The sequence below is a fragment of the Hippocampus bargibanti genome, linkage group LG02 (genome assembly GCF_051943395.1).
Source record: "Hippocampus bargibanti isolate YZ-2025 linkage group LG02, ASM5194339v1, whole genome shotgun sequence".
Taxonomy (NCBI): Eukaryota; Metazoa; Chordata; class Actinopteri; order Syngnathiformes; family Syngnathidae; genus Hippocampus; species Hippocampus bargibanti.
This window is the reverse complement of record NC_142735.1, coordinates 35376805-35390198: the sequence shown is the minus strand read 5'-3', so window position 1 is coordinate 35390198 and position 13394 is coordinate 35376805. Positions and strand designations below refer to the sequence as shown.

At 39.8% G+C, this 13394-nt stretch overlaps 2 protein-coding genes across 4 annotated transcripts in view; both read left to right on the top strand.

Annotated features, from left to right (window-relative positions):
- The first annotated feature begins 1466 nt into the window (after nt 1-1466).
- LOC148902536 (trypsin inhibitor ClTI-1-like) lies at nt 1467-3221 on the top strand. 2 transcript variants are annotated; one of them, XM_089018650.1, is made up of 4 exons: nt 1467-1597; nt 1690-1739; nt 2380-2489; nt 3104-3221. In XM_089018650.1, the coding sequence occupies exons 1-4, from the start codon at nt 1555-1557 to the stop codon at nt 3153-3155; spliced, it is 255 nt and encodes an 84-aa protein (XP_088874776.1). In that variant the 5' UTR covers nt 1467-1554; the 3' UTR covers nt 3156-3221. The 2 variants fall into 2 exon arrangements, with proteins under 2 accessions (XP_088874776.1, XP_088874769.1); XM_089018643.1 differs by having other exon boundaries at nt 1487-1597; nt 1687-1739.
- Nucleotides 3222-5184: 1963 nt separating this feature from the next.
- LOC148902535 (storkhead-box protein 2-like) overlaps nt 5185-13394 on the top strand; it is a 29653-nt gene continuing 21443 nt past the window's right edge. Inside the window, exon 1 of one of the 2 annotated variants that reach the window (XM_088991160.1) lies at nt 5185-5524. In XM_088991160.1, the coding sequence (XP_088847286.1) occupies nt 5185-5524 (340 nt within the window). Of the gene's footprint in view, nt 5525-10033; nt 10899-13394 lie in introns of those variants that run through there. The other variant, XM_088991161.1, reaches the window with a different exon arrangement.

Below are 13394 nucleotides of genomic sequence, written 5' to 3'. Positions count from 1 at the left end.
TTATATGAGGATTAATAATAATAATAATAATAATAATAATAATAATAATAATAATAATACATTTAATTTATAAGCACCTTTCAAAACTCTCAAGGACACTTCACAGTCAAGGGATAATAACTTTTTTTGTGGGTGAGCATCGGCAGCCATTCGCACCACCCGGAAGTGGCGTTTTGACATATTTATCATTAACAACCTGTTTTGGTAATAAATCAATCATCAGTACGGATGAAAATGTGTTACACTAACATGAAATATGTATTTTTTCAACATATTTACATAAAATCAACAATAAAATCAATAATAATAATAATATCGGGCCAAATATGACTTCTGTCGCTATTTTAAGAGTGTGATGAACAAACTCTATTAATTCTTCTTCTTCTTCTTCTTCTTCTTCTTCTTCTTCTTCTTCTTCTTCTTCTTCTTCTTCTTCTTCTTCTTCTTATTATTATTATTATTATTATTATTTTACAGTAAACTGATTTCACTCTACCCGGAAGTAACTCAAACGGTAATATACATTTACATCTTTTTAGAAAGTCGGTTATTGGATGTAAATGTAGGTTGCCCGATAATAAAACGTTTTAAAGGCTTGACAACTAACAACCAAAATATCCAATTTTACGCAAAACGATGCTAAAGAAAAAACAAATTACATAGCAAATACTGAGAGGGATATTGTCAAAGTATTTTTAAAGGACAGTTTTTTTTTACAAATCTTAAAATAAATAATTATGTTTCAATTTAAAAATAAAATAAAAATACGACTGATATATGGCGTGGAAAGCATAACCAATCCAATGGCTCCACCTATGGGCACTGCTTATTTACTCCATAATCTCCGAGTGTCACTGTTGTGGGGCGAAAAGGTTCCTTCTGAAAACAGAAATTACTGTTAATAATAATAATAATAATAATAATAATAATAATAATAATAATAATAATAATAATAATAATAATAATAATACATTTCATTTATAATCGCCTTTTAAAACTCTCAAGGATACTTTACAGTCACAGTTGTGATTGAAATAACGTGGGCAATATTTCGTGTGGTATGTTTACATTGAGAAGAAACATTCAAAATGGCGCATTCGAGAAGATATGATCATTCCAGGTTGAAAATAAAACACACCCCGTGAATAAGCCTGTCATTGGTGTAATAGTTAAATTAGGTTATCAAATGTAAGATCCAATAATCTATGACTCGAGCCGCTCTTCAAGAATTACCAATGATTGATACCATATACAATGTGATGTATATTCAAATAGATCTAAAATAGAGTGAAATGTGAAATTAGGTTGTTTCTGTCACGATTAAAGGACAACCGACACCATTTTTTTTTATGTTTGTTAGGAAACAAAAAAAAATGGTGTCGGTTATCCTTTAAAATTAAATATTTGCTTTTATTTTAATCATTAATGGGCACAATCTTGTGTAGCTCTTAGCCAATTGGGGACGGCTCAAAGCTATTTTTCATGTGAGGCGAGTGGGTAATCACACACCTGTTACCCATCAGGCTAAGCAAAGACATACACCGTTGAAAAGAAATGAAGTTTGTTGCACTGCTCGCTTTTATATTGCTGCTTTCAGGTAAGTTTTCAAACAATTATGTCAGTAAATGTACAGTATCTTATGTCCAACATTATATTATCTGTGTACATTACTTGGAACCTTGGAAGCAGTGGCTCTTGGCAAAAACGGCGATCCACATGTTCAAGATGGACTCATAGAGGTAAGTACAGTGAGACCTCAACTTAGAAACACCTTACAAACTTTTCGTCTTAAGAACTTCTAATTTATGAAAATTAAACGTGATAGTAAGCACTATTTTCACAATACACACCCACCACGGCTGGCGGAGTGATCTTCGGCGGAAGCACACGACCGAACAGCGCTCCAGCCGGCGCTACTTTGCACACCGCCTCTCATTGAATGCACACGTCGACACGTTCAGGGTGTCCGACGCCGAGTACCCGAAGAGGCCTGGGATAAGCTCCAGCACCCCCCCCCCCCCCCCCCGTGACCCTAATGAAAATAAAGTGGTCTGGAAAATGGATGTATGGATGTTAAATGAAATGATCCATCAATCAACTTGTATATGCCCTCTGCCCGTCTCACCACGATGGGTGCAGAGCTTTCAGCCGCTCTGCTCCCAAACTTTGGAACTCTTTCAAATTTCACCTCAAAACCCACTTGTTTAAACTTGCTTCCATGGTCTAGTTTAATATCTGATATTTTATTATTTATTGTTTTATTCATGGTTTTATTGTTTCATGTATTGTGTTTTTATTGTAAAGTGTCCTTTGGTGTTCAGAAAGGCTTGTAAATTAAATGTATTCTTATGATAAAAACAACTTCCCATCTGTGTCAAGCCTGCCTGTGAGAACTATGTGGGCAGCGTTTGCTCCAAGGAGCTGGATCCGGTATGCGGCAGCGATGGACATACATACTCCACTGAGTGTATTCTCTGCCTGGAAAATAGGTATGTCGCGTCCGTCTCTCTACTGGATATCCACATACAGTGGGGCCTTGGCTTACGAACTTAATTGGTTCCCAGACAGAGTGTGGAAGGCGAAAAGTGTGTAACCCAAAAAATAATTTCCCATAGGAAACCATTAAAATGAGAATAATCCGTTCCCAGGTGTCCATAAAATATAATTTTCAAGTAAATAAGCCTTAAAGGACAACCAGCATCAGTTTTTTTGTTTCCTAACTGACATCAGAAAAACATTTTAAAAGGTAAAATAGGAATATTCGTAAAATACGCTCAGTAGAAGTCATTTGAATCCATTTTACAAATTATGGACACAACTTGTCCGGAGATGTCGGTTGTCCTTTAAAACTACACACAATATACCTTATTCTATGTATAATAAATGTGCTATTGTATTGTAATGAAAGAAATACACTGCACTGTATAATAAAGTCACTTTATTTACATTTGTGATGGTCGTTGATAGCTCTTAATTGACACCTGTTGCTTTCTGACTTGTAATGTCTTACGAAACTGAGGCATCACATTATATTCATCATGTTGATGATTCATGTATAGACACCCTCTGTTGCATAAACTTAAACTTTTTTTGTCGCCAACAGAATAAAGATGAAGAAAGTGAAGGTGGCACACAAGGGATGGTGCAGTCAGTAATCGAATGTGGTGCTGTGTCATGCGATCATGAAAAATACACCTTCTCAATAAAGCTATGAACATTTACCATGAGGTTGGTCCATTTAAAGGACAACCGACATATCCGGACAAGTTACGTCCATAATTTGTAAAATGACTTCAAATGACTTACTGAGCGTATTTTACGAATATTCCACTATATTATTTTACGTTTTAAGACTGGCGCTGAATAGTCAGGAAGTCTTGTTTTTGAGTTGGTGACGAGTCCGTACGTGACGTCACTGAAGGACCGCCCCTGACCAAGAAAGCGACACACAATGCATTTTGCGGTACTTTGTTTGGTCTGAAAACATCGTGTTGATGGCGATGAATTAGAAGGAAAACGACATAAATAATGTTCTGGTGAATCGTGTGTGGTAGCCGATTGCGGTAACACGCATAAAGAAGGTGTAAGTTGACACAAATTACCAGCGGACAAATCAGCCCATTTCCAACGGAGCTTATGCGCCATCTTATGCATTTTCTCGGCGCTACATTGGACTCCAGACGGCTCGAATTGATACGGAATGACTTCTTTAATGGATTGCATACATTTATGCTTTCTTCTTCACAACTATTTGAATCATATTCATAACTGGATGAGTGACAGGAAAGCATCCTCTCCGAATCTGAACTCTCTGAAGCCATTGTTTTGATTCTGGAGCAAGGCAGTGTGTGACTAATAGTGACGTACGAACAAGGGGGCGGGACTTTCTGAATCTCCCCAGTTCCGAGCTCATTTTGTGGCAGTTTTGGGACACAAAGTCATTTTTATTGGTGTTTTGCATTTGACTAAAAGTATCAGTTTGTTACTAAAAGTATCTTTGGGTATTTTAGATGCTATAATTTTTTTGTATTATAGGTTAGGGTTAGGGTAGGATAATTTTTTTGTATTATAATTATATAATATAATTGTATTATAATATTTTTCTGATGTCAGTTAGAAAACAAAAAAATGGTGTCGGTTGTCCTTGCATTTTGTCCTTGCATTTTCTATGTAGATCTGTCTCGTTTCTATTCATAATTGTGTTTTATTTATTGTATTCTGTTTATCCTTATATTTATTTATTATTGTATCGATGCTTGTCTGTGACTGTAAAATGTCCTTGAGAGCTTTGAAAGGCGCTTGAAATTAAATTTATTATTCATATTATTATTAATACATGTAAATTTACCAAATCCGTGTAGGGTCCGCAACATCGCGGATTTTCGTCTATCGCGGGTGGTCCCGGGCCGCATTAACCGCGCTAAACGAGGGCTTACTACAGTAATGCATACAGTAATGCCACTGCAGATACCACAGAATGTGACTGCGCCAAAAATATAACCTTACGGATCTTTATTGGAGTTGCGCTCGGTATTGATTAGAAAATATATCAGGAGGAACAGGGGGGCAAGGGCTATTTATGGTCAACATACTCTTGACGCAATCGCGTAGCAGTTCCTGTCAATACCTGGATGAGGCGGATCCGCACCTCAAGCAGTTTTCTCACCCACGGCTCGTACCAGGTACCATACGAAGCTCAAACCTTCACTTAGAGGTTTTTAAATCCGAATGGTGACGGAAAAAAAGGAGCCTGCCTAACGTCGGACGACGAGGAGGAAAAAAAAGGGAAGGGGAGGTGGGCTTGGTCACCGCATCTGTTGCCTGGGTGAATTCATCATGTGCTAGCGTCCATCCGGCCAGCTGGAGTCAACGATAACGTTTTTCTGTTTTAATTTTTTAATGGAAAAACACGAATGGCGTCGAGTGTAAATTGATAGAATGCGTCGAATGTAAACCATCGACCCACTAAATGGTGGGGCAAAAGCCATCGAAGGGCGAAGGCGGACCTGGATGTGGAGGAATGGCTATAGCGACGGCAGCTAGCCTTGCCTGCTAGCTTCATCCGCTGTTAGCATCGCCGCGGCTGAGCTAACATGGACTCGTGCTTGCCCGTCAAGCTCAAAGCGGTCGGAGACAAACAAATAAAAATGATTCCACTGAATTGTTCAGCCAGCTAGGGCTATCATGGAGTCTTTCCTGCAGATCGCTCCCCACTCTCTGGCCATCGTGCTGTCCAGAGTCGTGGCCGGGGAGACGATGGGGGCGGCCGGAGTGTCAGAGAGCGACGCGCTGCCGAGACACCACACGGGCTATGAGATCTTTGCCGATTTCAAAGCGGAAAACACTCAGCATCACGTATGGAATCAAAGGATTACCGAGGCCGTCGCTGACACTTTCTTTCTGGGATGGATAGACGAGCATGTGCTGCTTATCCAGGGGAAGGAGGACCACCTGGAAGCACTGAGGGAGGGATGGATGCGGAGGTCACTCAACCCGCCCCGGGGATTCACCATCAAATATCTGGGTAAGTAAGCCTTCCGTAGACGTGCTTCATCTCATTATTTTTTTTAATTATACACTGATAAATTGGCTTACGATCTTAATTGGTTCCCAGACAGAGTGTGTAAGGCGAAAAGTGTGTATCCCAAAAATTAATTCACCATAGATAATAATTAAAATGAGAATAATCCGTTCCCAGGTCCCCATAAAACATCATTTTCTACTTTCTAATTTAATTTTCTAAGCCTTAAAACTACACAAAATATATCTTATTTATGTATAATAAATGTGATATGGTATTATAATTAAAGAAATAAACTGTACTGTATAATAAAGTCATTTTATTTACCTTTGTGATGGTCGTTGATGGCTTGATGGAATGGAGTGGCCGGTTTCATCAGCATTAAACACTTGATGAGGAACGTAGTCTTCTTCTTTCACCATCTTGAGGAATGATCCCTTGTAGGTGCTTTGTCTGTGATAATTTTATCTAGTTCCTCATCAATTGTGTTCTGTTTAGCTGGGTTTTTGCATCAAGTGTACAGATGGCTTGTGCGGGTAATTTGTGGAGCCTGATTGATGGGAATTTTAACCTTGCAGTCTACACTCTGCCTTTGAACTATCAAAGTTGAAATGAGTCCAAATGTCACTGTTTTCTATCCATTTTCTCATGTTTAAACCACCTCCCCTCACTGCTACGTTCTTGACCAATCACGTGGCTTTAACCAAAGACTGGGGGCGGGGACATAAAGAAAAAGTCGCTGCCATTTCCTTGTTAGGAGAACGGGCTCGTTTGCGAACGACACATCACTCATTGTGGCGCTCCGTGTGTATCCTGAAAAATAGTTCATATGCCAAGGTAAACTTTTCATAAATTTAAGGTTCGTAAACCGAAAAGTTCATAAGCCAAGGGTTTCGTAAACCGAGGTATCGCAGTACATTTTATTTGAAAGCAATTTTCACAGTACAGTGAGACCTCAACTTACGAACTTAATTGGTTTCCAAACAGAGTGTGTAAGGCGAAAAGTGTGTGTCTCAAAAAACAGTTTCCCATAGAAAACCATTAAAATGGGAATAATCCGTTCCCGGGTTTCCATAAAATATACTTTTCAACTAAATAAGCCTTAAAACTACACACAACATACCTTATTCTATGTATAATAATTGTGCTATTGTATTGTAATGAAAGAAATACACTGAATTCTATCATAAAGTCACTTTATTTACATTTGTGATGGTCATTTATGGCTTGATGGAATGGCGTTGGAGGTCAAAGGTCAAAGGGAATTGCTGTTTGGAAAGAGAGGCGCATTACATGAGGACTGTAATTAAAGAAATAAACTGTGCTGTAAAATAAAGTTTTACTTACCTTTTTGATGGTCGTTGATGGCTTATGGAAGGAGAGTCACCTTCCATAAGGACTGTTGGTAACTTAACCTCTGGTGCTGTTCGGTCGTGTGCTTCCGCCGAAGATCACTCCGTCAGCCGTGGTGGGTGTGTATTATGAAAATAGTGCTTATTATAAGGTTTCATTTTCAGAAATTTGACATTTGTAAGACGAAAAGTTTGTAAGTTAAGATGTTTGTAAGTTGAGGTCTCACTGTACAGTACAGTAATCCCTTGCTACTTCGCGGCCCTTGATGCATCATGTTTTTTTTTTTTCTAACCTAAAAAAACAAAAGGCCGCAAATAGCAGCGAAAGTCAGTACAGTACAGTACTGTCACTTGCTTCCAAATACAGGTAACATCCGAGTTACGACCGTAGTTACGACCACTCGTACTTACGACCACGACCTCCAAACCCTTTTTTTTTAATTCTATGCCTCCTGGCACCGCAACACGCAAGCATCCGTCAACGCGTACTACAATTTTGGCCAGCCAGCATGTCACACACATGCACAGCAATGCGTGACTACACTCAATACAGTAGTTATACAGTGCAGATACCATCTCGGCAACATCTCCTGTAGTACTGTCGGAAGTCGAATAAATCAGGAGAGCAATGGTATGAGATCTGCATTTAGTGTCAATATTTATTTATCTAGCTATCCAGCTATCTAGCTAGCTATCTCACGACCTATCTATTTGCTATTTGCTATCTAGCTCCCTGGCCAACTATCTTGCTAGCTATCTATCAGCTATATAGCTAGCTAGCTGGATGGTTAGCTATCTAGCTAGCTAGCCATTAGCTATTTATTGGCTAGATAGCTAGCCTTCTATCTATTTGAGTTACTTCCGGGTTGAGTGAACGCTGACGCGTGTGACTGGCGCTGCTCGCCCACAGAAAAACTTATCTTTGACCTTGAGAGATTTGAAAGGCACTTATAAATGAAATACAGTGTATTATTATTATTATTTATATTATTATTATTACTGTACAATGCTTTTTTTCCTTCGGCGTTTGCCTGAGTTAGCGCGTGTGTGTCGGGCGACCTCTTTTGGCCGTTAGCAGTGAGAGCAGGGTAAGTATAACATTTATGAATGAACTGTACAGTAAACAGTTTTGTATACATTACAGGTACAGTTATACAGTAATAAAAATCGATAATCCGAAATATAAAATGATAAAAATGACACAAAAAGTTAAATAAATGAATCGTAAACAGTTTTCTATATAATAGTATTCAATAGAAAATGTTGCTCAAAAACAACAGATTGACATCGTATCCTATCCTGTCGCGTAAACGTGACGTCGGCCATTTTGAATGGATTTCGACTTACGACCGTTTGACTTACGACCATTTTCTCGGAACGAAACCCAGTCGTAACTCGGATGTTACTTGTATACACCAATGTGCAATACCATTTAGATTTTTTGTCATTTTGGGCGCCATCTTGTGCATTTTCTGGTTGCTACATTGCTGTAATTGACGGCTCGAATTGATATCGGAGGACTCCTTTAATCGATTGCAAACATTCATGTTTTCCTCTTCGGAACTATTTGAATCATATTCCTATCAATGACAAAAACCCTAGCACTGGAGTGAACACATTTTTTGCACATCAAAATGGCAGTCAATGAGTTAACATTGGTCACCAAATGGTCTTTAAAAAATGCCCATTGTGTCCCTGTCATGGAGGCAGCTGTCTACTTTGAGTCATGGCTAGTACAATGTTGGTACTGATAGCAAAGCAAATGCGCTAGCAAGCATGACACCAGACACAAACTGCCTATTGCCCGCGTTGCTTCCTGAGTCGCAGCATTTGGTCATCAATTCACCTTTTGTGTGTTTTCTATTAGCGATGTGTCGTACGCGAACGAGCCGGCTCTTAGAGCCGGATCTCTGAAGTGAACGAAGAGAACCGGCTTTTAAATTGGAGCCGACTTGCCCCTCCTTCTATTCCCCGCCCTCAGGCTTTCTGATTCTGAAAACACTTTCTCAAAGAATCATATCTTAAAGGACAACCGACACCTGTGGACAAGTTGTGTCCATAATTTGTAAAATGGCTTCAAATGTCTTCTACGGAGCGTATTTTACAAAGATTCCACCGCATATAGCTATATTTTATGTTTTAAGACTCGCGCTGAATATTCAGGAAGTCTTGTTTTTGAGTTGGTGACGAGTCCGTACGTGACGTCACTGAAGGAACGGCCCTGATTGAGAAAGCGACACACAATGCATTTTGGGTACTTTGTTTGGTCTGAACACTTCGTGTTGATCCGTGTTGATGGCGAAATTAGGAAAACACATAAATAACGCAATGGTAAATCGTTGTGTGTTGCACCAAGACTACTATTTGATACTAGTTGGCACAAATTCCCAGCGGACAAATCAGCCCATTTCCAACGGAGCTTGGGCGCCATCTTGTGCGTTTTCTGGGACGCTACATTGGAGTCCTGACGGCTCGAATTGATACGGAATTACTTCTTTAATCGATTGCAAACATGTATGCTTTCCTCTTCAGAACTATTGGAATCATATTCATAACTGGATGAATAACAAGAAAGCATCTTTTTCCAAATCTGAACTCTCTGAAGCCATTGTTTTGATTCTCGAGCAAGACAAAGACGTCCTGGCGTGACATCACAAACAAGGGGGCGGGACCTTCTGACACTCGTCATCTCCGAGGTCATTTTGAAGTAGTTTTGGGACACTTTAAGTCATTTTTTTTTTGGTGTTTTGCATTTTGACTAAAAATATCATCCTGCTTGTTTCGGGTCTTTTAGATGCTATAAAACGTTTTTTTCTGACGTCAGTTAGGAAACAAAATAATGGTGTCGTTGTCCTTGAAGCAACAACAAAGAACAAACAAACTAAGGAGCCATTTTGGAGACAAAAGAGCCGGATCTTTTAAGTGAGCCGAGCTAAAAGAACCAGCTCTTTGAAAGGAACCGGAATTCACATCACTATTTCCTATGAACGGGCAGAAGCCTCCAGTTTTTGTCAGAAAAAGGGAGGGGATATGGGGGTGGGCTCATAGGAATCCTACCCCCCCTCTCCCCTTACTCCTCTCCCGGATTGCCCCTCCTCTCCGCCCTCCTCTTCCACAACATTGAACACGACGGGTTTAGAAAGCAGACGAGAGAGCGAGGTGAAGGGTTGAAAAACGTAAGACAAAGAGAAGCAGAAGGCCGTTTTCGCCGCCGTTCGGGATTTAATACTGATTTGTCCATCGTCCCTCGGTTCGGATGTTGTAGTGTCACGTATGACACCTTTTTCCACCCGCTGGATCATAGCATCGTTTGTCAACGAACTCCTGGATGGATGGATGTTGAACTAGAGGAGCATATTTGGGGTTTTTGTTGTCCCTCTTCTTTTGTATTCTCACGCCCTCCCTCCTTTGCTTGGCTGTTTTTTTTTTGGGGGGGGGGGTTGATACAACGGATTCCCTTACCCAGAGACCCCCTTTGACCCATTTCCCCCAAAAAACATAGTCGACTTGATGTTTGCGAATTGATCGAAAACAGACTGTTTCTGTAGACCGCTCAGTTGTTATTCAAGAAGACTCTGAATGGACCCGTCCGTCCATCTCTGAATCAAATCTAACCGAGGATTATTTTTTGCTCATTTCACCAACAACATGTCCGTGAATGTCCTTCTCTTTGAATCGCAAAATGGTGGCGGTTTGTTTTTCATTCATTGACTCGAACGACTGCTTCTGCAAAATGGAATTTACGTGATAAGCTATAGCCAGGAAGAATCGCTCTCGTCGATCTGTTAGTAGTCTACCAAAAACCAACGTGGCGAGGATGAAGAAGACACATAGTAGCACACTGAGGCGCGTTTGGCCCAGTTCGGAAGTGTCAGAGCGGTTACGGTCGCCGGCAGTCAATTCGGAACCTTCGAGGATCAGACGCTCCCGAAGTGAAAAGGACTACAGAATCCACAAACACAGGAAAAGAAACCACTATCCTGCACAGTCCGCGTGTCAGAGTCCACCTGCTTACTTTCTCACAGGTATTGTGCGCACGTCGCTTAGACGGACGGTCTTCTTTGAGATTTGGTAGAACTTTGGAACAGTTATTGACTCACTTCATTTGCCATTATTTTTTTTAGAACAGTGATACCTCAACTTACGAACTTATAATAATAATAATAATAATAATGATACATTTCACTTCTGAGCCCCTTTCAAAACTCTCAAGGTCACTTTACAGACACAGACTTAGTTTTTCCGTGAGTGAGCAGCGGCAGCCACACGCGCCAGCGTTCACTCAGAATCAGAATCATCTTTATTGCCAAGTATGTAGAACACACAAGGAATTTGTTCCTTGTGTTCCAGGTTGTTTGTCAACCCGGAATTACACAAAAAGATAGAAAGCTAGCTAGATAGCTAATAGATAGCTAGATAGCTAATATGTTTCCTGACTCAAATAGCTAGCTAGGTAGCTAGATAGATAATAGATAGCTAGCTATCTAGATAGCTAATAGATTAGTCCCACAAGGGGGAAAATTTGCTCATAACACAATTTTGCTAATGCAATTCGCAAATTTGCTAATAACTCAAAAAGATAGAAAGCTTGCTAGCTAGCTAATAGATAGATATCTAATGGCTAGCATATAGATAGCAAATAGATAGCTAGCTAGATAGCGAGCTGGATAACTAGTTAGCAAATAGATAGCTAGCAAGGTAGCCAGCTAGCTAGCTAGCTAGATAGCCAATAGATAGATATCTAATAGATAGCAAATAGATAGCTAGCAAGGTAGCCAGCTAGATAGCTAGCTAGATAGCCAATAGATAGATACCATATAAATAGCTAGCTAGATAACTAGTTAGCAAATAGATATCAAATAGATAGTTAGCAAGGTAGCCAGCTAGATAGCTAGCTAGATAGCCAATCGATAGATATCTAAGAGATAGCTTATAGATAGCAAATAGATAGCTAGCTAGGTAGCCAGCTAGATAGCCAATAGATAGATATTTAAGAGATAGCTTATAGATAGAAAATAGATAGCTACCTAGGTAGCCAGCTAGATAACTAGTTATCAAATAGATAGCTAGCAAGGTAGCCAGCTAGATAGCACCTTATTTTCTAAAATAGCAATTTTCTGTTTTTTGTTGTTTCTAAAATGGCGACCGTCAAGACTTCTTACTTAATTGGTTCCCAGAAAGTGTGTGTAAGGTGAAAAGTTTGTCTACCAAACATTTATTTCCCATAAGAAACCATTAAAACGAGAACAATCCGTTCCCAGGTCCCCATAAAACATCATTTTCCACAAAATAAGCCTTAAAATTACGCAAACTATACCTTATTTTATGTATAATAAATGTGCTATGGTATTATAATTACAGAAATGAACTGTACTGCATAATAAAGTCGTTTTATTTACCTTTGTGATGATGTAGTTGCCTCTTGATGACATCCAAGTGAAGTCGCCGTGCTTTCTCGGCGATAATACCCTCACTCACACTGTCCCCTGCTAGCTCCTTTTCGTTCATCCAAATCAACAGAAGTTTTTCAACCTCTTCTATTGCCTGAGACCGTTGCTTAGACAACACAGAAACACCCTTAGCCACGCGTAGCAATGGTCGACTTAGCATACTGGTAGTGGGACGATAAGTCATACAAACGCACACCTCGTTCGTGATCTTCTTCTGCTCGACCGTAAAATGTCTTTTTAGGCTTCACACTAGCCTGTGGTGGGGTCTTTTTTGGTCCCATAAAAGCATAATAACAAAAGTACTCCACTCGATAACAAACCAAATCTGCACTCTAAGAAAGGGGGTGACGAAAACTAGTCCACCAGCCACCGTGGCGCCGTGTGGTTTGGTTCGTCCGCCAAAAACTAGTTTGTATACCAACATTATAATCCTCTGAATTTAATGTTCGAAAGATGAAAAGTTTGTTAGCTAAAATGTTCATTAGCCGAGGTATCACTGTATTATTATTATTATTTTTTTACAAATGAGTCTTATTTTTGTCATGCAATTTAAATAATATGAAAAACTGGTGCCTTGAGGAGAACGGAGTATGACTGCTCTATAGTTAGCTGATCAGAGTTGTTGCCATGGATACAATCCAGCACGTTAGACAGGTTACCGCGAGTCTGATTGGTTCCGTTTGCTCTATGTGGTATTTCCCTTGTTTGCACTTGCGGCTGTGAGTCAAAATGAGCATGTATGGAATCAAATATTTCTAGAATCAAGACTTTTATTAGGGTGGCGTGTGGTCATCGACTAGTTAGCTTGGCTACCTCCATGTGCGGATTCGGATTCTGGCTCCGGCCATCCGATAGGAATTTGGATGTTCTCCCCATGTCTGGGTGAGTTTTCTGCAGGTAATCCGGTTTCCTCCCACATTCCTCACTACAAAAATAAATTGTAATCTATTTAAATCAGTCACTGCCAGACGATGTGTCCACTCCAGTACCCAGGGTTTTAGTCATCGTCACTCAAATTCCAGGACTCACAGAATATTGAGTTTAAGGACGACATAAACATTCAATCTAGCG